The 26,573-nt window shown below is 52.9% G+C and overlaps 2 protein-coding genes across 28 annotated transcripts in view; one reads left to right on the top strand and one right to left on the bottom strand.

Annotated features, from left to right (window-relative positions):
- On the top strand, positions 1–24,777 carry FAM163B (family with sequence similarity 163 member B). Of its 2 annotated transcripts, none has more exons than XM_069770940.1 (3): positions 1–345; positions 22,002–22,117; positions 22,300–24,777. In XM_069770940.1, the coding sequence occupies exons 2-3, from the start codon at positions 22,025–22,027 to the stop codon at positions 22,687–22,689; spliced, it is 483 nt and encodes a 160-aa protein (XP_069627041.1). In that variant the 5' UTR covers positions 1–345; positions 22,002–22,024; the 3' UTR covers positions 22,690–24,777. The 2 variants fall into 2 exon arrangements, with proteins under 2 accessions (XP_069627041.1, XP_069627042.1); XM_069770941.1 differs by lacking the exon at positions 1–345 and adding an exon at positions 20,393–20,917.
- A 523-nt stretch (positions 24,778–25,300) lies between these two features.
- The window catches only part of ADAMTSL2 (ADAMTS like 2), a 28,491-nt gene continuing 27,218 nt past the window's right edge, over positions 25,301–26,573 (bottom strand). For all 26 annotated transcript variants that reach the window (XM_069770912.1, XM_069770939.1, XM_069770914.1 and 23 more), the window contains one exon: positions 25,301–26,199. In XM_069770912.1, the coding sequence (XP_069627013.1) occupies positions 26,081–26,199 (119 nt within the window). In that variant the 3' untranslated portion in view covers positions 25,301–26,080. The remainder of the gene's footprint in view (positions 26,200–26,573) is intronic.

Raw genomic sequence — 26,573 nt, 5'->3', positions numbered from 1 at the left:
CCGGTGCGGGGCTCGGGGGGGCGCCGCTCCTCCCGGCTCCGCTCCGCTCCGCTCCGCCGTCATTGGCGGCACCGGCGGCGCTGGGGCGCGGGGCGGGGAGGGAGCGCTCCCCCGCAGAGCCGCTGCTGCTGCCGGGCCCGGCCATGTGCCGAGAGGAGGGTGGCTGCTGCCGGCTCGCTTTGCTCCGCACCGTGAGCTGGCGTCCGTCTTTTTAACCTTTTTTTTTCCGAAATTCTATTAATTTTTTTTTTTTTTTTTTTTTTTTGCATTGATGCTCTCCGAGCTGGAGACTTCGGGAGACGCGGTTCTCACCTGAGAGATCCAGCACCATTCCCCCGTTTGAAGGTAAGCGGGGAGGGCAGGGCGGCGGAGCGGGGGGGAGAGGCTCGGCCGCTCGCAGACCGACCTCCCCCGGCTTTGCCTGGGCTCCTTCTCCCCGTCCTTCGCAACGGTGGGGTCTTTTGCCGTGCTTTTTCCCCCTTCGCTTCTCCCCCCCCTCCCTTTTCATCCCCCTCCCGGTGCATCCTAAACTGCCTTTCAGTACCGGTGGGATTGCTGCTCCGGGGGAACCGGCAGCTAACCCCCGCGTCCCGGGGGAATGCCTGCAAGGAGGAAAACAAGCAGAGGATAGCCCCGGCTGCGAGAGTTGGGGTTGGGAAGGGATTTGGAGGGGGGAGGCAGAGCGAATAGGGACGTGGAGAATTGCCCAGCATCCACACCCCGATAGCCTGTCTCAGGGGGGACTGGTCAAGTCCCACCGCCTTAGACCAGGATGAAAAATTCCAGGGTGCTCCAGGCTTGGTTTTCCCACGTCCTACAGCATCTTTAGTTTCAAAGCCATGCCTATGAAGGAGGTCATGAAAGCGTCTCTCAGGGATGGGGTGGGGAAGCTGCCCCCATCCCGTGCCTTGCCTGGGTGTGTGGGTCGTGTCCTTCTCTGCCCCGGGGAGAGCTCGTCCTTCTTTGCACACTCAGCGTGGGAATGGAACGGGCCTCTCTCAGTCACCTGTCTGGGCATCTCACCTGGAGCCATGCGCCTAGGACAAAGGTTTGTTCCTATCTATCTCGTGTCCTGGCCCCGAAGGATGTAAGAAAGAACCCCCTACTCCATCCCGATGACTTTGTAGACACCATTCCGGCCCCAGGTTAGGCAGCAAACCAGCCCGCTAGCTCACACGCAACGGAGCAATGGTGATGGAGAGGAATCTGGAGTTGAATGGAAGGAAGGTGATAGCACAGTTATCTGTGGGTTGTTTTTGTCACTATTTGATTAATACAGCAGCCGTCTAGGTCTGCGCTCTCAGAAGTATGTGGACGTTGTTCAGTACGTTAAAGGTAGTCTGCAGGCTCCGGGAGGGGGGCTGTGGGAGGGAGAGAGAAATTCCCCAAGGGAAGATGGCTTTTCATTTCCCCGTATCGACTGGTTTCAGACAGGATTATTTATATTTGACATAACAGATCACCAAACTTGGAAGGTAGTGGGGGTGTGCTCATACTCATTAAGGTAGACAGTTTTCTGACAGAATAAATTAAAGGTAAGAGAAGACTGCACTTTGAGGTTCAACAGATTGTCTTCTAGCCTAAAACGAGCAGCGAAATCAGCATAAAAACCTTGATGGTAAAATCACGCGCTTCAGTCTTTCCTGATGGATGCCTGTCATTTTAGGAAACCTGGAGGATATCCCGATTATCCCAGTGCTCCTGGGTGATCTCATTTGAGCAAAAGTACCCAGTATGATGGGGTTTTTAGTCATTGTATCTTGTCTTCACTGAGTAAGCATCTAAATTATAATGCTGTTAAGGGAAAACAGTTTATGTAAATTGTGCATGAACTATCCGCGCACCTGTATTTAGCTGCTTGCCCCACTGCAATGGCATGTGAATAACAGAAGGTTGTTTGCAACCTTCTATGGTTGGTTTTCATCTAGTCTGAAATGAGCAGAAAGATGCATTACGGCTGTCAGGTGGTGAAAAGAGGTTTCAAACACCTTAAAGACCAGGCAGCTGTAATTAGAAGTGTAACCTCCTTCCTCTGCGTGTCAGGATTTCTGTGCAGGATGATGACAGGACCTCTTAAGGAACGGTGCTGGTGCTCAGTAGATATAAAGAACTTAAACAAAATCCCCCGCAAAGCGACTGATGTTGATTTATCACCCCTCAGTACATTGGTTCTCACTTATGAAGGATGTGGGGATGTGAGGGGAAAGGAAGGAAACAGCACTTGTTCCATTCTGTTTTCTCATCAGTGAACACAGATTACAAACACAGGCAGTTCTTAAATACCTGTGCCTACCTGAGCACAAAAGAGTTGCAGAACGTTACCAGCGCTGTGGTTACTGGCTGTATCTGCACCGTGCTTCTCTTTGTTTTTTCCAGCAAAGCCTGGTAGATCGGTCTAGCTGTCACATCTCCTCCTGATCCTTTTCCATTGCAACCACAGCAGTCCCCAAACCCTCGCGTAGATGACACGAGAGTCTCACAGGCTTTGTGATCTAAGGAGAACATGTTCAGAAGTGGCTAAGTGACAGAGGACCCGCTCGCTGTCAGTAGCGTATTGCCCCAAGTCTTTCTAAAGGTATTCCCATGTGTAAAGCTGAAGACCACCTGCTGACCCTACAGCCGTACCTGAGCAACCCCCTTAGGATCCTTTAAAAGTTTTGCTGGACCCCCCGATTCAGAGAGATAAAGGTGCTTAATTCCCTTGGGCGTTTATGTGCAGCCCAGAGAGCTCAGCTGCATCCTCGCAGGCTGAAGTCGTCTGTGGCACTAACCTTTGGGCACATCAGGATAAGTCCTCGGTGCACAGCACGTGGGTCACGGAGGGGTTTTGCAGCTGCCCAAGCTGTTAGGTATTTATACAGCTTTTCATTTGGCTGCGCAGTGCCTAGCTGTATTCGTGCTGGTGGAAGAGATGGGGATAACTGGGTACCTTCTCACTCATTGTGTTCAGGTACCTGGCTGTCATGTTGTCATGGATATGGATAAGGACGTGGCCAGTGAAGAGGTGCTTGCTGCTAGCAGGGGTCTCGCAGCCACGGCTTGTGATGCCACTTAGAACCTTGAAGAAGAGCAGGGAAGGGATGGAGGAGATGTAGCAGGTGTTGGGCTTGAACTTGCAACTCGTTCCCATTCCAATTTACACTTCTTCCCCTGTCATTGCCTGTTATCTCCTTCTCTCCTCATGATTTAATTTATTACAGTAGGCAGGATTGGTTCACCCTTTGTCTGAGAAAAAAGCATATATCCCAGCAGATTGGCAGAGGGATGACGAATATGTTGGATGATGGACTTTGATCCTCCAGACCTTCCAGCCATATTCAGATCACAGCTGAGGCCAGCCGGACAAGGCTGGGACCTCAGGAGCCTGTGAGCTCTGCAATCCCCATGAGAACAGCCCTGGGCAGAGGTCAACTGGAAAGGTTGGGGAACAAAATTAGAAGTCATAATAATAACATTTTGAAACATCCTTGGGCCCATTTTTCGCAGGAAAGCTTAATAACAGCCATGACCCATTAATAGCAGTTCAGGGCACCAGAGGGAGGACCTGGCTCCCGTGGACTGTGTGGTTCTCAAGGTGCCTGTGTCAGAGGCGGCGCGGAGGGGGCACAGGAACCGAGCTGATTTAGGCCAAAATCACAACACGGATGATTTTGCCCCATTCTACGTGGCCAAGAGAACAGATTTCTCATTGGAGTCGGGGGGGCAGCAGTGTAAGGTGCAGCCTGGGACACTGCTGGGTGCTGGCATCAACCTTGGCTGGTGCTCCTCTTGGCAGGCCATGGAGTGGAGAGAAGAGATGAGTCAAGGGGTTGGGGGAGTTCTGTTTGCCCTCTCACTTCAGACAGAGTTTTATCTTGCTCGTTGAAACAAGCACCTGTGATGGTTCAGAGCTGGCGTTCAGCTTCATTCAGGATAATGGCACAAGACGGGCCAAGACGTCTTCCCCAAGTTTGCCTGGCCATGACGGAGCTCAGCCCCTCCTCGCTGTCTCCGATGCTTCTCTCCCCACCTCTTACCTCCAGGACAAAAACCACCCACAGCGACACACCCCCCAGCATGGCAGTTTGTGAGCTTGCCGAGCTTTGCTTGACCACGACGCTAATTTTCTCCCCAGCTGGAAAGCGCCTGCCGCTTGTACCTGCCCGTGAGCTACAGGCAGGGGTGCAGGTCCGGCGCGGGGCTGAGCTGAAGGTGCAGGCAGCTCTGCTGCCCTGGGAAACATCTCTCTGCTCCACAGCTTTTATCAAAGAGATGGAAACTTGTCACATTCTCTCTGCAACAATATCTGACATTATCCAAGCAATTTGCCCTCGGTGTGTTTCCAGAAATAGTTAGGCCTACAGTAGACACGGGTGACATCTGGATGCATTACTGTTGAGTTCAGAAACATTCAGTAAACAAGACAAGGATCTATTGTTTAAAGGTTTTTTCAAAAGACTCCTAGCGAGTTATCTGGCTGTGCAGTGGGGAAAACCTTAATGGCACTGTGATAATTGCCTTTTTCTGAAGGACATTTTAGAGGCGAGTTACCAGAAACCCAAAAGCAAGTCTCAGCCTGTCCCCGCCAGGCCAGGGACTTGATCCAACCTGAAAACGTGAGGAGTTTTTGTCTTTACTTCAATGCTGGTTGGATCAAGCCCAGGAAATGTGCATCTGGCTGTGGGAAGAGCAGGCTGGGGGGCACAGACGGGGAATGTAGGGGAGACCACCAGCAGTTCAACAGTAAAAAAAAAGCCTCAGCTCAGCATAATAGGGCAGCAGGATTCACATCAGCAGGGAGGGCGAGAGAAAGAGTCCTCCCCGAGGCTCTGAAAAGAAAATAAATGTCATTAGCCGTGTATAAAGCAACTGCCTCTGAGCACCTGAGACGAGGGTGGGAGGCTCTGCAGGGAGAGGGGGGGCTGGCGAGGTCTGCCAGCACTCGGAGGGCTCAGCGAGGCCGCTGTAAGAGACACTCTGCAGCCCACATCTTTATTCATCATGTCGCCGTTCAGTTAATAGCCTCCTTATAATAAAAAGAAAAAGAAGGGCGAGTGAATTTTTGGCAGGAGCAAAGTGCCAGCCATCATCCCCTTCCCTCACCCAGGTGACAAGGATGCCACTCGCGTGGGGCAGAAGGGAAGAGATGTGGCTTTGCTGCCACTCACACCAGCCTTACATCTGCACATGCTCCTGGCAGAAATCACTCCTGGCTTCTTACCTTGGCCCCAGGGCAAACAGAATTAATTCTCACCATTAATTTCATGCCCCTCGGAGAACCGTCACGGGCAGGAAATCACGTCGTGGACTCCCACATCTTTCTTTCTGTTTTACCACTGATTTTCTCTGAGGGGGAGGTGGGAGGGGAGCGAGATGGGGGGGTGCCCATGCAGTGCTGGAGCTGACCAGGGCACCCTGACCACAGCGGGACCATCCCGTCCCAGGTGATGGCTCCAGCCCTCCTCTGCCTCATCTGGTGGCTGTGTCAGCACTGCAGAGGAGCCCTGGCAGTGGGTGCCGGAGGAGAGCTGCTCGGAGCTGCTCAGAGCTGTTCAGAGCCCACACACCCCAGCCTGCTGCTCCCTGTCTGCCTTCTCCCTTCTGTTCATCTGCTGGTGCTCCAGCCCTGCCCTCCCGTGGGTCAGTCCCTGCTCTTGCTCCGTGCCCCAGTCCTCTTCTTCCTTCCTTTCTGAGATACCAGTTACAGAAAACTTAGGTGGTGAGATAACCGTCAGAAGCTGCCAGCCTGAAAAATAGGCTTTGGTGAAAAAGCTTGTAGGTTTTTTGCTGTGAATTGCTACTAAACTCCAGTTTAGGCTCCTCCAAGGCTGCACTGGTTGGCCTCTCTTGGGCAGGGGATAAAGGAGATGATGTTCTCGCCAGGCAGGGGACGAAGCACTGCCAGCTTTAGGTACGTATGGCTTTGAGGCCACGCTATGGCTTTTCTCTAGGTACAAGTTCATCACAGGGTCTGAGCCTCAGAAGCTCATAAGCTCATTATATTGGGAGAATTGCAAGTGGTGGGCGTGCCACACAGCTGGGATTTCCTTCCTTTCTGCTGGAGGGGACTCTTAGCAACCTGGGAGGAAAAGTCCTTTGGGGTTTCATTTTTTTCCTGTGCAGAGCAGTCCCTAGTACCTCAGCTGCCTGAAAATCTAGGCTGGACCATAATGGACAAAAGTGGCCTCTTGTAGCACAGTCTGTTCCGCTCATACCTGCAGAGCTGTCATCAGTCAAAGCCAGGCTGTCTCTTTACTCACTGAGAGTTTCGGACTGTTTGAGGTTAAGGGGGAAAGCACATCAGCATTAATGAAAGGGAAGTGCCTGCCTGGGGGATGTGGCTGCTTTGAAACCCTCTGGGGACCACCGTAGCCTTGTGATGGATTCAGAAGTCGTTGTCTCCCCCCGCCTCTCCCCAGCTCGGGTCACTTCAACTGAAGTGGATCAAAATGTCTTGAGATTCAAAGACTTGTAAACTGGCACCTATCACAACAGAGAGTTGTCTTGGACTTTGTTGTAAAAGATGATACACGGGCTCCATCGAAGCGGGTATTTGCTGTGATGATGCGGGAGCGTGCCAGGAGACAGAGGGAGTTCACAGGCAAGTGCCAGATGAGTCCCCAAAGCGGCTGCGTTACAGCGTGCAAATCACAGCTCTGCTAAAGCATCCACTTACAGGCACCATTTCCTGTGAGAAAAATAACTTACCTACAAATAGCTTTGCTCATCTTTATTCCCAATATTCCACCTTCGCTCCTCTGGGTTGTTTGGGTTTTTTTTCCCTAGGAAATAATACAGTATTTTCTGAGGTGACCGGCAGGGACAGTGCAATCCCAGCACAGAGCTCCTCTTCTGAAGCCCGCGTTTACTTCCCCATTTAAACGGAGGGTGTTGCTTTGGCTTTGCCATCCCATTTACATCTGGATTCCCTTTGCTCTCAGCGTAGATTTGTTTTAAGACCTGTCGTAGATCTTCCTGCCTGAGCTTTAGCAAACCATTAACTCTCTCCTTTATCTGTTGCCTGCCTTCAGAGCTAGATTACAGCTTGTGCAGTGCAGGGACGCTCTTCCTAACCCGTGTCTGCCTGCATTGCCCCTGCAGGCAGCGATGCTCCTTCTTCGTCCTGGTTTCCCACCCTTGCATCCGCAGAACAATAGCGTGCACATTGTCACTCTTTAGTTAACACAATATACGTGAGTTACATAGCAAGACGTGATGCCTTTTGTGGCAATCCAAGCTAAACTCCTGCCTGGGGAGAAAAATATAGTATGGAGGCTGCCAGAGGCTCGGTTTTGAGCAAGTGCTGCGGTGTCCCGGCTGCGGGAGGGTGGCCTGGGCAATGCACGGCCTCGGTCTTGGGGATCTCTCCCTGCCTCCTCTGCAAGCCAGCGTATGCAGAGATTTGCAGGGATGTAATTTATAAGGCTCTCATGTGGAAGGAAAAAGAGGGGTCTTGGTTTGATTGGTGTCTCCTGCTGGGTAGCTAAGCCCTGGAAAGATTAGTGGTGGGATCTGGGGAAATATAGCCGTGCTGCGAGAGTGGGAGTGGAGTTGGGAGGGGAAGGATAATAAGTGTCGATTTGGGTTTGCTGTTAGGCAAATTTTGTGGGTTTATTGTTATATTACACAAAGGAGGCGCTGGGGGAATAATTCAAACTTAACGTCTGTCCCGTGGGTTTCCTCTGCGCCTCCTTTCCTTGTGCAAACAGGGACAGACAAAAAGCTGCGTGGTTCGGCTGCTGCCCGTGGCCGCAGCATTCCCGAGAGCGAGGCCAGCCGCCTCTTCCCCATCCAACTGCATAAAAGCCCTCAAAAGATGTTTCTCAAACCCCCTCAGGTGACCTCTCGGATCCAGCTGTCACCAAAGCCATTTTCTTACTGACTGCGCCGGAGCCAAAGCTGTACCCAGAGCAGGGCACCTCTGGTGTGCAGCGCCGGGTGCTGGCATCCCTGAGCTCGCTCCGGCTCGGGCAGAAGCTCCCAGGGCATTTGGGACCTCGGAGACATAAAACCCCCGTGTCTAATTCTGGGCTGTAAGGAGTGATGGGGGTGCCCACTGTGCGGGGCGTCGCAGAGCGGAGGAGCAGGGCAGGCGGAGCTGCAGCCGGGATTTTGCTCCCGGGGCTGTCGCATCTTCACGGCTGCTTCGGTTCTGGGTTTGTGAGCGGGATGATCCCGGCTGCTCTTTGCGGTGGAGGCCTGGTGGATGTGACATCCCGTGGGCAGGCATAGCCCCCCTGAGATAAAAAGGCAAGCATAATATGTATGCAATTAATATTAGACAGTTCCAGCTTGCTTTTTCTGATTTGCAACAGTTTAGCATTACTGTCTTCTGAAGAGTTATTCCCGATTCTCACAGTAGCTCGTGGGAGCAGATTCAGCCCACAGAAAGTGGGGTTTTCTTGGTTGCACATATTTTCCCTTGTGTTTCTGGCATCGCATCTTTGTTTTTGTTGTATTTTTAAATAAAACAACATAGGTTATAGAAAACATAAGACTGTGATACTGGTTTCTGAGAAACCAAGCACTGATCTTACTTGCTTTCTGGCTACCTTTGTAAATATTATGTTATACTGTTGAATGTTGGGATTGGCAGACAAAGGGTTGGTCTTTAAAATACTGTCTGACTTGATTGCTAGTAAATATAAAGCATTAATATTGCCGGGATACAGCAGTACCGTTGACTGCAGAGGATTAGAGTTGCCCAGCCTCAGAAATGCTAACACTGGCATGCTGTTGCTGTAGCCAGTGTTTGGGTTTTGCCCAAAAAAAGAAGATTTCCAAAAATGTCTACAGATGAGAACATTTGCAGGAAACTGAAAAGTACAAGTGCTTTGTTTGATACGAATGCTAAGGTTGCCGTGTAACCTGAATCTTGTGCAATGTCATGATATCCTAATTAAACCAACCAGAAGCAGAACTGAAGCATCCTGTGATCACAGCAGAAATTCCTGGGCTCCCACGTGCTGCTCAGTCTCTCCGCTGCCAAGCCCAGGAGCAGTGGCAGCCAGGTTGCAGGGTGTTTTATTAAAAAGGCCTGTAGTTTGAGACAGTGGTGAATGTAATCCCAATTCCCAGAGGATACCCGTGGTCTGTTTAACCTTGCGAGGGGCATCTGCGAGTTGTGCACCTGCATTTCAATGAGCTGTGGTCCGCTAACCGGGCACAGGGCGGTGAAGATGCTCACGTTTGGAGGTCTGGGTTTGTAAGACTTAAACTTATCTGTTCAGCAGGTTTCTGTATGGTTTACCACTGAAGTGGGCTGTTAATGAAGCGCTCCTTGTGGTACTACAGCATCAGCATGGCCAGGGTGGTGTCTAGAGAGCTCAGAAAATCAGCCTAAGTTCAGTGAAAGGTTTTGCTACTTTGGTTACAGGTTCCCAGTTCATCACGACTGAAAGGTTAGCTCTGGGGCAGAAAGTGTTATTTAACAGCGTAACGTACCTACTTCCCAATGAGTTCCAGCAAACGTGTTCAAGCGACGTGAGCTCGCTGTGCAAGTGAGGAACGGTGAAATTCTGCTGGGATTCAGAGGGTGGAGTGGGGCAGCACTGGCCTGTGAGTCTCCTCCTGCTTTCCAGGATGGATGGAAGCGTTTCTACATGTGTGTCCCTAGGGGGTTACGGGATCTGACCCCCCCCAGGGCTGTGGGAAGCACAGCCCATCCCACAGCAAGTACAGCTGCTGTTGGTACCCTGGCCTGTCCAACCTTCAGCAAGGCCAAGGATGGGCTCAAACACTTAGAGGTGATTCCGAGCACTAGCCTAAAGCTTGGCTTTCAAAGAGAAGCTACTTGGCATTTTCTAGTCCTTTGAGGTGCTGCAAGTCAGGCATCATCATTTAAGCAAGGAAGGCAGAAAGTGCAGCCTGCTCAGGAAGATGCCAGCACTGATGGGCTGCAAACGGGAGGAGCTGGGGAGCGCAGAGCTCGAGGCGTGCGGACATCAAACGCCAGCAGAAGCGATGGGAGCACCCACCAGCCTCGCCTGCCTCAGTTTCCCGTGCTGTTCGGTGCCGGTAGTAGCATTGCTTTGGCTCCTGGGGACGGCGAGAAGATGGCAGAGCGAGTGTGCGGGAGCACGAACCACCGCATCGCTCTCAAGGGCCTCTCTAGCATCAAGGAGTCATTTCAAAGACAGGGGTTGCGTCGTCCTAATGCTGACGCTAGGGAAAAAGATCCATCACATGTGTTTTGATTTCTGAAAGATGCTGTCCCTGGGAACAGTCGATATTTCAAACATTTGATCCCAGCAGCTCTGTTAAGCCCACATGGTTTTGAGCAAAGCAATTTGTGTGAAGGTTTTTCTCTGTTTCTTTATTCGCCTAATGACAGTTTTCAGCTGAGCTGTATGAATTACTTCATCTTTTCCGCTTTTTTGCTTATGATTTTGTTGTTTTGGGGTTTTTTTTCCCTCTGAATTAAATCTTTCCCTCTCTCATCTCCCAGGAAAAGCTGTAACAGAATTAAGGTGAGGAAAAAAGGAAAAATTTACTGGAACCGGTTTCGTGTAAGTTGCCAAGAATCTGAAAATTACCCTCTCAGACGGTCTGTATTAATTCCCCTGATGCAGCAATGATAAATCCTTATTAAAAAGGATAACATAAGGAGATTTTTCTGCCTGTAGGAAAACTCCTGATCACAAGCAATGAGGAAGCCCATCGCCCTCTTGTTCATGATCAGAGTGGTTTGCAACTGCATGTGTGCTTTCCCATGAACCGCGGTGCTGACACCAGCCCAAAGTGCGTAACGTTACGTTGTACAAGGCACGGATGCGAAGCAAGGCAAGCCCCACGTCCCCAGGTCCTGTGGACAGTGACTCTGCATTGGCAGCAGCACTAAATCTCTGCAGAATCACTGCTTGCGCCGGCTCCCCGTCTCTCTGGAAGTCCAGCCCTGGGAGCACCACCCAGACAGTCATTTAAATGAAGCAGTTCTTGGTCTCTGACCACGTCAAGCGGCATGAAAGTGCATGTCTCGCTCGCCGGGCTGTCGAGCAGGGGGGCTGTGAGGGCTCCTTCCCTCCCCACCTGCAAATGCAACTCACGCCCCATACAAGTGGTGGGTCAGGCAGGGCAGGGAGCACAGTGCTAGCAGCAGCCTTACGTGCCACTCCTTCACATTTATGTTTTATTTCCAAAATCACTGAGCTCTCTCTCTCCTCTTCACTCCTTTATTCATGCACCATGCTACCTTCCTGGGCTGGAGTGGGAAAAACACTCTGCTTGCTTCTCATTACACGGGCTGAACCTGAGCCTTTGCCAGAGCAATGTAAAGCTGTAGCTATGGAAACTCCCTACCCTTTTTTATGATTTTTTTTTTTTTTTTTTTAAGGCAAGACCGTATATCTCTTTGGAGATCCCAGCTGGGGCTGCTGGTGCCTGAGCGATTGTTCAGGCAGCCCCAAGGGCTTGTCTCTGGGAGATGTTGGGTGGTGGCAGCCAGCACCCGAGGAGTCACCCGGTGTCATTCAACAGCAGGAGCTGGAAGCACAGACCCAGGTCACGCTGCAGGCAGTCTGTGTCACAAGGGCAGAGGAACGGGGACTGATGAGGAATAAGCGGGATGCCCCGGGCAGCTCAGGAAAGGGCAAGTGACAGTGGGGTGCTGGGGGGACAATGTGGGGCTGCTGGAGGTGTCACTGGCCATCAGCCACCCACCCACAGCCGAGGGGGGGGCAAGGACAGAGGGGTACTGGTCCCCCTCCTGCCTGTTACTGCAGCTGGATGGATGGTGGTCCCTGGAGCTCTCAGGTCGCTGCATTTAACGAGCACCAAGGAAACGGTGCTCCCTGCTGCCTCCGCCCCAGCGTGTTTGGGTCCGTGAATCCTGAGCAAATGAGAGCGAGTTGTTGCAGCTCACAAAGACTTTGATCTGCTGAGGATCTTCCCGTCCCACGGAGCTGCGTTCATACCTCTTGGAAATGCAAAGCTGTTGGATTTACTGCTTACTGGAAACGTACACTGTACGTGTCCTTCCTTCCCCAGCCCCTGATCAATGGCTCATCTGCATCCCAGGATCGATGGCTCATCTGCGTCTCAGGACATCTGCAGGGGCCACAAGGTCATGTGTGGGGATTCATCCTTCCCAACCACCGGCACAGGGGGTGGAAGGAGAGTGGAGCTGATCCCGGCTCGCCGCTTACCCAGTGCCTGGCCTGGGAGAAGCCAGCTTAGTCTGGAAATGGGCTGATATTTGACAGACTTCAAGCAACCTAGCTGCAAGCAGAGCCTTAACCGGCCGAGGGCTCAGTTTCCCTGTCTGTGAAACGGGTATTAGCATAGCAATGCTTTCCCTCTCGGGCACAGAGCTGCTTCATTTGCCAGAGCCAGAGAGGAGCCGGGGCCAGGGGCCCTGAGCTGAACCAGGGTTTTAGCTCAGAAGTTGCACAAAACCTGAACGTGCAGCTGGGGCTGGCTGCTCTTCTCGGTGCCACGCAGGGGTCTGCATGGCTTTGTGGCTGCCTGAGGCAAAAGCTAAAAAGTGCAAACGCAAGCTTTGAAGCATGTCATGTTTCTAATAGCACAGGGCTGAATCCCAGCAGGGCTGACTCAGTCCGTCTCCCCCAGGCCAGTTGCTGCAATGTCTTCCCATAAGAATGAGGCTCCATGCAGATACCACTGCCCAGCCAGAGCCAACAAATCCCCGGAGCTAAAGCAGCCACTGCTGGGAGGGCCACCATGAGAGCTGCTGCCCCGATTGCTCTGCATGGTTTTAAGGCGGTCATCAGAGGGTACCAAGACCTTGCTATCCCTCTCCGTGCTGTCCCGGGCCCGTAAGAGCCTTTATCCCCAGGACCGTGGTGGATGGGAATGCCAGACCATCCCAGCTGCGGTGTCAGCACCCCTGGGGCCGAGAGGCAGCTCCGGCTCCCAGCCAAGCTTGTAATCAGCCGAGAACTCAGCCAGAGACTCTGTGTGAGTCTCTTCCCATCCGCATGCCCCAGCAGTCCCGTCTGAGCCGTGAAAACCTCCTCTCGAGGCGTTTGCTGGGAGATGTGACAGCGGGAAAGCTGATGTGAGCTGTTGGTATAAGGCACGGGGTCCCGCGGGGCTCCCCTGGCTGTGTTGGGCTCTTGGGGAAGCAGCGGCTAGTTTTCAGCCTGAAGAGCTTTCAAAGTCCAGGTGAAGCGAGCAATTCTGGAAAGAGTTGCTCTTTCAGAAGGACAAATTCCTTTTTTTTCCACCTTTGGTGCATCATTTCAGCAGCGTTTTCTGAAAATTAAGGCTTTTTGATCTTTCCGCCAGCACTCCAGCAGACTGTGCCTTGATGGGGAGCTGCAGTGAGCTCTCCTGCGGGATGGTGATGGGGAGGGAGCAATGCCTGCTCAGTGAATTGGGCAGGAAACAGTACTAATCAGGAGTAAAATTTATTGTTAGTTCTCAGTAAGCTAACCCAAGCTTGAAGAGGTTGGCCAGGGAACACTTCCAGCCTGCAGAACTGCCCTGCTAAGAGAAGTCCCCAGGGTGGGCAGGTGGGTGCTCCCCACCTTCTGACTTATTTCCCACTCAGCAGTGATTGCGGTAGCTTATCTCAAGCTGCTAATACCAAAACCTGCACTCTCTGATGCTAATATCTCAGACTGACTAAACCATAATTCAAGAGGCGATTAAATAATGCAGGGTGGAAAGACAGCCTGTCTTTCTTTCTTTTTTCTTTTTTTTTTTTTTGAAGGAGTTTAGGCTGCTTATGTGTGTTTGGGATTATGGCCTGCTTTCCAGCAGACGTATGGAAATAATTCCTGGTACTTAAGCAGAGTGTGATTGTTTGGGCAGTGAAAGGTGGGATTGGGGAGGGTAAAACCCTCTAGTGTGGTTTGACAGCAGCTCTTAAATCCTGACAGAGACCAGCTGGCCGTGAGCCCCTGCTGTGGCAGCTCACCGTGTGCAGGGTCAGACCCATAGGTGAGTCCATCATGTCTGTACCAGTTCTTCCCTTGGGCCTGTTTTTTTGGGTTTATCTCTCCCAGACTGATGCCAGGACAGGGCTGGTGTGCAGGGATGCACTGCTGGGCAGCACCGAGTCCCTAGCATCCCTATCCATACTGATAGCATCCCTATTGATGCTTTTTAGGATGTGGCTGTACAGTTTTAGAGAGTCAGAAGGGCAGAGCAGGGTGAACGTACCCTGCTTTATTCCAGGAGATGCTGAAGTGTCTGCAGACACCTTCCCTAGTCCCTTTGGGATGGAGAAAGCAGCACCTTTGGAATGTCCCCAGACATTCCCGAGGGCAGAACACACACCATCCAGGTGATTCAGCGTTTTCCCCCATCCCTCCCCAGCGGCACCACTGCACTCTGGTTAGCATCTGCAGTCATTTAAATTCGTGCCTGGAGTTGTGCTTAGTAAGCCTCAATGCTGCTTTGATGAGCTGTGCAAATATTATTTTTCATTAGGCGTGATTTGGTTGTACTAAATGACATTATTGCCTCATTATTACAGAGCACATATTCCCTCTCCCGTGCGGCTGGGGCAGGCATCCCCTAGATCGATGCACTTTGAAGGCAGCCTGCTTAAGTGTGCTGAAAACTCAGATGGCTCACTAAGAGCTAATCTCTGTTTTAAAAACTAATAATGGTAATTGGTGGGAGAGGATCCCTAATTGTCCCATGAACTTCCACTTTTTTTAAGCTTCAGGAAAACCCAAAATTCAGAGTGGCTGTTGCTGTTTGATATATCACCCAAATAGCCTGGGCCTCCTTTGCTGGGTTTCATTGCAAATGAACTGCTCTCGCACGGGAGTACAACCTGGCTGCTCTGCCACCACTAGCAGGGATACGTATACAGTGTGTCCTCAGGATTTGGAAAAAATTATATACAACTTATTGGAAAACCAGGGGCTTTTCTAGGAGTTTTTGGGCTGTCATGCAATATTTAATAAAACTTCAGATTACAACATTCTGTTTTTTAATGATATGTGATATCGTTGTTGTGTATCACTATATTAGATGATAATAAGAGCAGACAGAAGGAGCAGGTCACTCTGACATTTGACCACCCCCGTTCCCCTTGCCAGCCTGACCATCGGCACTGCACTGGGAGCACTGGGGGAGCATTTCTGGCTGTAAAGGGCTGAGCTGAGAATGGGCAGAGAGGAAAGGAACAGTCCCCGGCCTCTCCAGTCCCCTGGAGGAGTTTGTCATGGGTTATGATTGATGCAAATACAGGGGATACATCCCCGTATCAGCCTGATGCTCATCGTGCATTAGCCTGACATACCTCCAAGCTTAATTCTCACTGCCAGGATGCTAAAACCAGCACGAGAGAGCACCGACCCGATGCCTGCGGGTGGTCAGGGCTCTCTCGCACCCCAGCTCTCGTCACCTTTCCATGGCCATGGTGTTGTTCTCCTGCCCTTGGCCGTTCCCAAATGCCCCGTGAGCCCTGGTCCCCAGCACAGCCTGCCCCGAGCTGCCTCCCAAGCCCGGCCGTGCAGCGCGGGAGCCTGGAGGTGGCCGGGATCCTCTTCTGCAGAGCTCAGCACTATTCCAGCAATGTGCTATCTGCTGAATAATTTATCAGGCACTGTGTATAGATTGCCTTTGAAAAGTGTTGTTTCTGGTCTGGACATCAGTGGGAGCTGAAATATCTGGGTCTGTCTCCGCAGGCAGGAGGGCTGGGGGTGCGTTAGTGTGGGGGGGGGAAGCCGCAGGGGTCACTGCAGACTTAGCTGTGAGTTACGTCTAAGAGTATATAGGTGGTCTTTGTAATTGGCTTCAAAGCAGGTAAGGGCTCAAAGGCCACCAAAAAGGGCCATGCAGTTTCAGGTGGGTGTGAAGTGTTTTACTCACCATTCTGATTTGTCGTTTAAAAGCCCACAGCAGCGTTACAGCCTGCGAGTGCCCACCCAGACCTGGCTGCATCTCCCAGGCGGTGGAGCCCCCTCCAATATGCCATAGACTTACTTCCAAAAATCCTTCTTATTCCAGGGACTATCAATAGTGGTGCAAACCCCCATTTTCAGGGTAGGGAAAGCACCTCCCAAGTGCAGGAGCCACTCTGCAAAGGACCTGTGTCCGAGCAGAGACTGAGGCGAGTGCAGTCCCAGCAGGTACAGATGGGAGGACGGGGCTGCTGGGATCTCCAAGCTGTCTCCAGCACCCAGGAGGACCCGTGTGCTATGGATGAGCCTGGGAAATTGTGAGTAGTGTTATCCAAACAGTTAAGTGCCTCTTGTTCATGAAGTGTTCAAAAGAAACTTGGGGTGCCTGGAGATACGGTGGGGTACCACATGGGAAGCACTTTTGCTGAGGTGGGGAAGCATTAACTGCTGAGACGTCTCGTCTTGTCCTTGTGTTGAGGAGCGCTCAGGTGGTCTTGTCGAAGCACTGGGTCCGCAGGCACCGAGCCCCCACGTGCCCTTTCCCCAGCCCACCCGCGGTCAAGCCTGGCTGTTTAAATCCCTGCTGTTCACGCAGAGCATCAGCCCCCAGGCTAGGAGTGCTGCCGTCAGGAGGAAGAGAGAGAAAGCAAACAAAAGTGATGCAGGCCTTCTGCTTAAAGTGTTTTTCATATGGAAAGCCACGTTCTCCGCCTGTGTTTCTGGCAGCTGCCCTGTCCGCTGGCTCCGTAAATGCAAAGTCTTCTGCTGGCACGCTGCCCGGCTGTTCCTAGCAGCCCGGCTCTTATTCATTGACTGGGTAGGATTACAGGAACTGGGGGAAATGCAGAAATAAGGCTGTATTTGCCACCAAACTGGTTTTGGCTTCTAACTTATTTGCTGCTTTCCCACCTCCCAGGCTGGTGGCTGCTGTCTGGGCAATGGCTTTCCTTCACACCGATGCTCTCCGGGGTTTACCCTTGGGCAGAGCCGTGGCACGCACATGGCACCAGTGGGGCAACAGGGGAGCGTAAGCCAGGCTCACCCCAAAACTTTGCAGCATCAAGGGTTCAGATCCAGCCTCCTCTGCCCTGGCCAGTTTATTGTAGTGTGATTTCTTGTTACCCTGGGCTAAGGTCCTGGGTCCTGGGTCACAAATGCTGCCTGCACCCAGCTCTGGGGTGGAAAGCAGCAGCAGCAGCAAGACCCAGCAGCTCAAGGGAACGGCATCACTTGCATGCTCTCCCATTTTCCTGGCCTCTTGCTGAGCTCTTTTCCTTTCTTCTGAAGCAGGGCTTGCTCAGAAGCATCGGCAGCAGGGTTTGTTGTGCACGGACAAGCTGGGAAATGGCCGCATTGCCCACCCAGAACAAGACCTGTGGAGCTCATGTCCCTCCGCCACGGAGGGTCAGACTCGTGCTCCCCCCGTATACAGCTGCTCAACTCCCAGTTTCCACGTAGGACTTAATCTTCCCAACCTGAACATCCCCCCCCATTGAGGTCTCTCCCTTGGGTCTTTTCCGCAGAGTGCCCCAAGAAGCTGACCCACCAGCAGCCATCATTGTGATGCTTGGAAGAGGGTCAGCCTGGGGGGGCAATGCTGGCGTGCAGGGTCGATCCCCCCCTCGGAGGCCCTTCCCGGGTGCCGGAGGACACCCACGCACGGCAGCAGGACTCAGCGCAGAAAAACAACTTGGCCAAGCACACAGCACGGCCAGGGATGTGTTAGTGCAGAGCAGAGCCAAGACAAGGCAGGATGGTGTTACTTCAGGACACGGTGCTGGCCTCCTCCGCTCCCTGGGAAGGGTGGGGTGGTTTTTTTTTCCTTCTTTCTCTCCTTTTTCCATCTTGGCCATTTGGAAGTGCAGAGCAGAGCTGGTCCCCGCTCCCCGCTGCAAATGAGACCACCATTGTGATCAGCAGAATGGCTAGGACGAGAGCCAGAGGTGTCATGCAGAAGGTTGGAGCCAAGTGTCCCTCGAGCGTGGGGTGTTTCTGGCTGTGTGGTTATTATGGTGGGGTCTAAGCTCCTGCCTGCTCCAGTGCTGGGGTACCAGACGTGAGCAATCCTGCCAGCACTTATGTCTGTGCTGCCAGCTGTTGTTTCCTACCTCGTTTGTCTATTTTGTTTAAATCTCCAGCTTCTGGAGTCAGGTGAATAAAGGCAACTCCCAACTTCCTTGCTAAATAGAGGGCTGTGCTGCTTCTGGCTGCAGAAGATGCAGGTCCCAGGGCTGCTGGAGGATGCAGGTAGCACTACAGTAGGACAAGCCGTGGGCTTCAGCTCTTTGCAGGTTAAGACGCAGTCTCCTTGTGCAGGCACAGTTTCAGTGGGAGCAGCACTCCCTTTTTTTTGGTGCTTGCCGTGACAGCACTTTCAGCTAGTGCAGAAGGCTTTGGGGTGACTGTGTTGCCGTTGGGATGGGATGGGATAGACGGAAGCCCCATTAATTTAAAGGTCTGTCCTGAAGATTGTTCTTAATGCCTGTGCATCCTAGAAGCTGGCTTAACCGGACACTTGAGGGTCTCTTAAAAAAGCCTTGGAGTGGTCTCCTTCGCAGTCCCCAGCTATCCTTCTCCCACAGCCTTGGCAGGCAGGGTCAGGCCAGTCCACATGAGCCGGCCGTGGCTGGAGTACTCCAGCACCTGGAGCTCAGCGTTTCGGAGCCACGCTTAGCCGGGTATTAGCTGGAGCCTTCGGATGGGCTGAACTCAGCCCCCCTCCCCAGCTGCTCTGAAGCCTTCCTCCCACGCAGGCATCCCGAGAGGCACTGGCTGCACAGCCGGTCTCCAGCCCAGGAGCGAGACGCAGCTGTGAGCAGCCTCTCCCCATGCCGGGCACTCTCGGCGGTCCAGGGGCCATGTTCAAGATGCCTGGGGGGGGAGTGACTTGGGATGATTTCTCATCCCCCCCCCCCCCTCTCTGCATTATCAAGTGCAATTCTGTGCTGGCCCATTCTCTGTTGCTCCTGAGAAGTTGCCTCCAGCCCGTTGGGTCGGGCTGCAGCACATCGAGAAGGTCCGTCAGTCCCTCGTAGCAGTGCCCAAGCGAAGGGGGGGGGCAGAGGCTGATGCAGACCCGGCTCCTAGTGAACAGCACGACCTCAAAGCCCGTGTCCTCAGCCATGGCAGGGACATGCAGGGAGTGTTGGCGAGGTAAGAAGTTGCCAGTCTGGGACCAGAGCCGATGGGAGCTCTGCTTGTGTCTTCTCCAGGCTACAAGGAATAGAAAAGGCCATTTTATCACACCTTGAGAATTCCTAGCCGCTGCAGGGCTGCTGCTGTTTTAGCTGCAGCAGTAGATGTCCTGGCAAAAGCAGGCAAGTGGCACAGGACTGTGTCTTAAGACCAAATAGCTGATCCGGGAGCAGCCAGTAGTAATATAGCAAAGTGTCTGGTTTGTTGCGGCCGGACCTGTCCTTTGCACGCTGGGAAAGTAAAGCAGGGTGCCCAGGGAAGGGGGAAGCATTGCACCCAAGCTCCCGTGTGCCCATGCCAGTGTGGAAGCTCCCAGTAACCCTGAGACACACCATCCTCTGTCACCCCACGGCACTGGGGACGGCTTTCCTACAGCAAAGAGCTCCTGGGCCAGGGGCAAACAGGCCGTGCAGAATTATCATCCCCCCACAGCCCCTTCTCTGCTGTCTGGCAGTGATGGAGGACGTGCTGGGGGCTGGATTTGGATGGGGCAGAGGGGCTGGAGGGGGGTTCAGGCATCCTCGGTATCTGGAGGGCTCCTAACGTTACCGAGGGGCGAGGAAGGAGCCAAGCGACCGTCTGCTGGGACCGCATCTCTCGGTGCCTGCGTTCCTAATACCAGGGCTCCTGCATACTTTCTCCAAGACCACAGCGGAGCTGCAAAGCACTTCCTTTTACCAGGATATTTATTACTAAATATATGAATCTGGGAGCCTGTGGAGCGTGAAATTAGGAACAAATGTAAAAAGGAGGTCTAGACAGGAATTGTTCTGCTTATGGGCCTCCACATGCTCTGCTTTCCTCCCCCTTTGCACGCTGGAGAGTTTAATGCTTCCAGGTACGCAGCTTTAATCAGACAAGTATGTTATGGGAGGAAAAAAGAGCGAAATGCAAATGGTCTTGCTCTGGATGGAGCAGTGGCTGCGATACCACATCTGGCTGATGGCATCTGGACAGAAACTATGAAACCGGCTCTGTGCGACCCTCGCTAGTGCTCCGGGCGTAGGCAGCCATTTAATTAAGTGTCAAGGAAGCTGGGGAGCCCTCCCTGCCGGAGCCCTGCCTGCCACCTTTCATCTTGGGCTGGCAAGGAGCTTGCTGAGATGCCAATCCTCTCTGATGGGTGCAGCACCCGGCCCTGAGAGCCCACGGGGCTGAGCCGGGTCCTATGCCTGCCCAGCAGCTGGCAGCATGGGGATTGCAAATGGGAGCAGCAAAGGACCCACAGACGGGCATTTCCAGCCGGCTCTGCTGAGCCGGCGCATGTGCCCGCAGCACCCAGTGCAGCTCGAGGTCTGCAGCCGAGTGCCTCCATCCCTCTTTAAACAAGAATCAAAGTTTCTAAATCACTAAAGCATTTTTTTGCAAACCCTTCTCCTGACTGTGTTCCTCCCCCCCGAGCCTCCTCAGAGTATTTTGCCCGAGGAATGAGGGCAGGATTTGGCCCGGCGCTTGCCCCGTGGCCACACGGTGCTAGAAGGCATTCAGACGTCGTTATAAATTACCTTCCCTCCTACAGTGCTGCTCAGCAGCAACATAAAATGTGATACTGCTTTATCCATTCAGCACTTACCCAACTTTAGCAGGACATTAAGCGCCTGAAAATATGCCACAGATTTATTTTCTTTGGAAGCAGGTTAAATCCCTGACAGATACAGTTGCTTTTCCTCGGGTGCTGAAGTAATTTGGGGCTGGGGTGGCTGGTTTTTTGTTTTAACCTGATAGCGTGAGCTGGAAGCCAGCTTTGTTAAAGCGCTTGTAGAGTAGGTGGTCAGGGTACGATTTCTCTCTTAATTTATGTCGCTTCTCCTGTTCCCAGCCTGACACTTGCGGCACTGAAGGGCTGCTGGAGCTTTAGCTGCAGAGTGATGCTGGTGTTAGTGCCGCTGTCTCCATAGCTGCTAGCAGGTGTGTGCAGGCAGGTACGCGTCTCCCCAGCATCCTTCCTGTGGCAAAAAGAGCTTGGTCTTATTCTGCATGGGATGGAAGGAAATTCAAGCTCTCCCGTGAGCTCCCAGGGCAGGGATGCTCAGAGCAAGACCCGTGCTGGTGTCGTGGGGCTCATGTACTCTGCATTATGCACAGCATCTGCCTTGTGGGTGAGCCCAGCAGTGCCAGAAGCAGGGACCTTCCACCGCTACCAATTCTGTCTCAGCACCCAGATTCCTCTAAGGGGCACTCCAGGGAGAGAAGGGTACTGGTGGTACCCCAAAACGCAAGCGTGGGGCCAAGCTGAGCCACAACATCTCTGTGATGTCCAGCACACTGTGTCCCAGCCGCAGCATTTGCTGTGGTGGGAATGAACAGCTCGGCCGAGGCTGTAAGAAACATCATCCTGGGGTGCCCCCACAGCCCCCCCCAAGACTGTGGCTTGGCCATGGTGAAGGTGAGGAGCTTGGTGCCTCCTGCAGCAGCCGGACACATCCCGTACCGCAGCTCGCTGCTCAGGGAGGGGAGAGCGCCTGTCCCTGCAGTCATTAAAGGCTCACTTAGCAGCTCCAGTTTTATGCCAAATTAAAATACCACATTGTTTTCGTGGGGAAAATGGATTATAGGCTCAGAGAAAAATGTGTACAGCTCAGAAATCCTCACTGCAAAGCTCCTTCCCCCATCACTGAAGCTGTCTGCCACCAGGCAGGAGCCCGGAGGGTGCCCTGAGTGCCACGGGCACTGGGCAGAAGGTTTTATATTTCCCTTGGGTTCCCCCCTCCTGGATGCAGAAGAGCCTGATGTGACCCCAGAGCTGCTGCTCACTAAAGCTCTCACCCACTGCATAAAACTTGTTTTATCCCCCTGCACCCCCAGGGTGGCATTTAGGAGGGGACAGGGACACCCTGATGGCTTTAACAGGCACCCAGTGCCAGGATCTGGCCTGATCCTGCCCATCACCTCCCACAGAATCCTCCTGGTTTCTAGTCCCCTGCGAACAGGGGGTGAGCTGAGGGTTTGGGGATCTGCAGCCCAGTGCCAGCCTCACCCCATCGCCCCGTGCGCTCGCTTTTGCAGGCTGTTAATGGAGAAGAGGGCGGATGACAGCCGGGACCGTGGTCATCACAGGTGGAATATTAGCGACTGTCATTTTGCTTTGTATCATCGCTGTCCTCTGCTACTGTAGGCTCCAGGTAAGGCTGGGGGGGACGTGGCCCCAAAGGATGCTGCAACGGGAAGGGAAGCCTGCGGGCAGCCCGTTGTCCCCTGCCTGCCGGTCCCCAGGGCTGGCATGCACGGAGCAGCCCCTCGGTGGCAAGGTGGGCATTTTGGGATGCCGACTGAACCCCGGCCCCACGGGGCCATCCCGTTTCAGTACTACTGCTGCAAGAAGGATGAGTCCGAGGAGGACGAGGAGGAGCCCGACTTCGCCGTGCACTCCCACATCCCGCCGCTCCACTGCAACCGCAACGTAGTGCTGACCAACGGCCCGTCCCTCTACGCCTCGTCCCCCTTCGGCAAAAAGCCGGCGTCGAGCCGGCCCAGCTGCCCGGGCTGCGTGCCGTACGAGCCCCCCACCTTCTTCTTGCAGGAGCCCCCCGAAGAGCTGCACAACGGGGGCGACCGGGTGAGCTACAAGACGGTGAGCCAGGAAGATCTGGATCTGCCGGTGAGCGTGGCCAACTTGCAGGCGCTCAACCCCAACCGGCTCTCGGCCATGCGGGAAGCCTTCTCCCGTAGCCGCAGCATAAGCACCGATGTGTGAGGTGCTGGCTGCCCGCCCAGCCCGGAGCATCACATCACACCTCGCCGGTGCCGCCGGGGGCTTTTAACAGCAGGGAGAACTTTTTGAAATTCATGGAAGAGTTTTGAAAAAGAAGAAGAAGAAAAAAAAAATGAATGTATTTCTACGTTCTGTAGGTAGAGACGTGCTAAATGGCAATATAAAGGGGTAGCAAAGAAAACAAACCCAAAAGGGGAGCATGGGGGAGGACGGTTGCGGCTGGGACGTGAGGTTTTTCTAGTGCTGCGTTGCATTTTTTTTTTTCTTTTATAAAGAGGATTTTGATATTGCGCATCCTTTTATACAGAGTAAAAGCCCCTCCTCGACATTCGGCTGATGACAAGCAAGTAATGGGGCACACAGTCAGCTGGAAAATGGCTCGTGCTGCAAGTCAGCAGGCATCTGCTGCTGTGTCGTGGGGGCACGCTGCAGCTGACTGCTCCTGGCCCTAGTGCACACACACACATATACACACATATATAGCGAAGCAGGGCTGCTATTGCCCACCCTTGTGCCACCCCTCCCCTCCTTGCACCGCTCCGTACTGCAGCCGTACGTGTGTGTGTATGCGTGCGTACAGCCCTGCCCTATTCCCAGGCCATCTCACTCCTCAACTGGGTCGTTTATTCCTGGGTGACAGGCGCGATTCCCTCAGGGTCAGGATGGCCGGTGGGTGCACAGCCTGTCCCTGCCTCTGGAACCCCCGGAGCTGCCCCATCGCCCCCCCCGATGGAGCCAGACTGGGAGGGTTTGCAAACCCATTGCATTACCTGGCTGTGGAAATAGCACACAGCGCAATTTCAGATGGAGGAACAGACCCGTAGCCATCCCATCTGAATAATCAGCATCCTCTCTTCAAATAACGCCATATGCGACTTCTGATTGAGGGCTGGGCAAGCAAGAGCGTGACCGTCTATGTGCCCACCCCCCTGCATGCACATTTTTACATGCATTGGGTTGTGGGTTGTTTTTTTTTTAAAAAAAAAAAAGCCATGACACATTCTCCCCATCCAGGAATGTGTCAAAACACTTTAGATTTAGGCAAAGCCACCTCTTTCGCGTTTTTCATCGAGCTGTTTCCCACAGCCAGGCAGCAGCACCAGCTCTGCCCCAGCTCCGCTGGCCACGCTGGATCCGGCCAGGGCTGTGCCAACAGAGCTGGAGGCAGGGAGATGGCCACCGAGCGTGTCCCTCTGCACTAAATGTGCTGCAAAAGAGCCGTTTGGTTAATTCAGTGCTTTGGGAGGAGAAATTGCACGGTGCAGGGGTGCCTATGCGGGGACTCTTGTGCTCTGGTTTCTCCTGGCTGTCTCGATTCCTCCCCTCCACCCTTGCAATACTCACAGTTTTTGTCTGACGAAACACCCTCTTTCTCCTGGATTGTGCATTATTCAGGTTAAAAGCATCGCGCTGGACTTGGGGACGGCTGGCGGAGGATGGACTGGCTGCAAAGAGACTCTAATGGCCTCAGCGCTGTGCTCTGGGTCAGTTTTTCTTTTTAAAGATGCGATGGGAAGAAAAAGCTGTGGCTCCAGCCCCATCGGCTCACAGACACTGTATGCAGCCCAGCTGGCTATTTTACTTTTAACCACGAGGGCTTTTAATTCCACAGGAAATCTTCTGAAGTACAAGTCCGTCTTTGCAATGGAGTTACCTTTGACTTTCTCGGGGGGTTCTGTTTGGGGCGGGGGGGTGGGTGGGTTTGGTTTCGTACGTGTTTAATATTCTGGGCTTGGTCCCTGGGGTGCCGCATCCCGGGAGCACGATGCCTGTGCTCTGGGAGGATGGCAGCCGCTTGGGCCATGCTCCTGTGTACAGTTCTCACCAGGGTTTGTTTCCACGCATTGAGCCCTCCTCTTTGCATTTCTTGTGACCGTACTTCTCTTGCCAGCCTTCCTTTCTTCCTTTTTTTCTTTTTTTTCCTTCCCGTGTAGCTTGGAAACTAAGCAAACGGTTGGCTTTCACTAACCTTCACCTGGTGATCTGTTGTACAGGACTTTGGGAATCACGGGGGGGTGGGGGGGGTCAAAAAAAAGCAAAAAAGAATAAAAATAAACTACTTTGACATGGGTTTTGTGGCCAACCTTTTTGTCCCTGCATTCAAACATGGGGTGGTGTTTGCAAAGCTTTCACGTAGGCACAGGAGTTTCCCTGCTGCTGAGGGGAGCAATGCAGCAGTAATTGGGGTACACACACTAGTACGGGGGATGCTAAAAAGCCTTTGGCCCAGCCTCGATGAGTTATGCCTGCAGAAACACGGGGCAATAACCTCACCCCCACCCTGGGAGCATGGAAAGGCCCTTTTCTTGCTGATGCTGTATCAAGCCTCTTTGCTTGCAAGCTCCTGAGAAGCTTCAGGGTTGCGGTTCCTAAAGCCACACACGTAACCCCAAAAGGCCCCTAACCCAGAGCAATGGTCCCAAAATCCCAGTTCCCCTGCTGCCAGGACTTCTCCTTGCATCACTGTCCGAGCAGCTGCGATTCCCCCGACTCTGCTCTGCTCTCCCCAGGCACCAGCAAGTTCATAGTCCCAACGCCAGTGTTCCCAGCACACAGCACAAACACCCACTACAAACTGGAGAATAAAACAAGATACCACCATAAATATGACAACTTTATTAAAATATACATATGAGTACAAATTAATGATTATATGGATAAAGTTCACTGTCTGTAAACAAATATATTAAAAAAGAGCACGTCTTTTTTGTGATATAAAGTGCAGTTATGTTTCCATATTATATACAATATGTCAGCATTATGGGAGGGAGGTGTAAGGACTACGGAACTAACATTTGATTATAAGATAAAATTCTCTGAAAAAGTATACACCTACATATTACAAAAAAAGGGCTTGGGCTTGAGTTCATTTAGCAAACGAAAATCAGCTTCCCACCACATTAAATGCAGCTAACGAGAGCGCGCAGGTCTCGGGGATAAATTAGGAGAGAGGCACTAACCCCCTTTGCGAAGGGAAACTTGCACTTCACGGGGTTCACGCCTTCCCCTCGTCAACCCCAAACTTGCATCGACGAAGGAAACCAAAAAGGACAAGACCTTGTGAAACACGTGCATGTGTCTGCAGTTCGGGGGAATCAAATATACACGACTTTATGTACAGCTCTGATAACGGGGGCTACCAATGTACAGTGGTAACGGCTTTGCAACCGAGCCGTGCCGGCACTGTTCCTCTACCTGGGAGAGGGACAAGGATAGTAGTTCTGCATCGGTGGGGCGAAAAGAAAAAAAAAAAAAACCAAACCTTAACACCAGTCTGTGGGATGTGTAGCGCTTACTAAATGGTACACGGAGCCCTTGCTAAGGGAGGGGTGCCGGCCCGGTGTGTGCCGTGGGTGCTGGGTGCTGCCGGGCACTAGGAGTGGGGTGCGCGGCAGGAGCGGCAGCAGGCTTTGCTGTAGTACCAGTGGCTGCACAGGTTGACTTTGATGGCCAAAGCACAGTTGGTTCCTGCCTGGTCCTGGCAGCTGTCGTCTGGGGGAGAGAAGGCAAAAGGTACCGATATGGAAAAGAAAAAGAAAACAAACCAATCAAGCTCATGAACTCGTTTTTTCCCCCATACACAGCCTGCCCTAAACGCCATGGGCTGTGCAACAAATCACCCCGGCTGCAACTGCCACCTCCCTGATATCTGGCAGAGCATCCCCTGGAAAACACCATGGAGCTTCTCTATAAATATCATCATCAACCTAAGCAAAGGCATGAGAAGGTTGACCCGTTTCATCACACCTGGCCTGGCTTGGCGAGTCTTATTTGGTCCCAGCCCCCAAACCCAAGCTCTTCCCTGCAAAACAGAGCTGCCCAGGGATTGCTGGAGCCACCACGGGAGCCTGGCACCGAGCCACTCC

This window comes from Haliaeetus albicilla, chromosome 26, assembly GCF_947461875.1.
Source record: "Haliaeetus albicilla chromosome 26, bHalAlb1.1, whole genome shotgun sequence".
Lineage (NCBI taxonomy): Eukaryota > Metazoa > Chordata > Aves > Accipitriformes > Accipitridae > Haliaeetus > Haliaeetus albicilla.
Note: the sequence above shows the minus strand (reverse complement) of the source record. Positions and strands in the feature narration are given on the sequence as shown.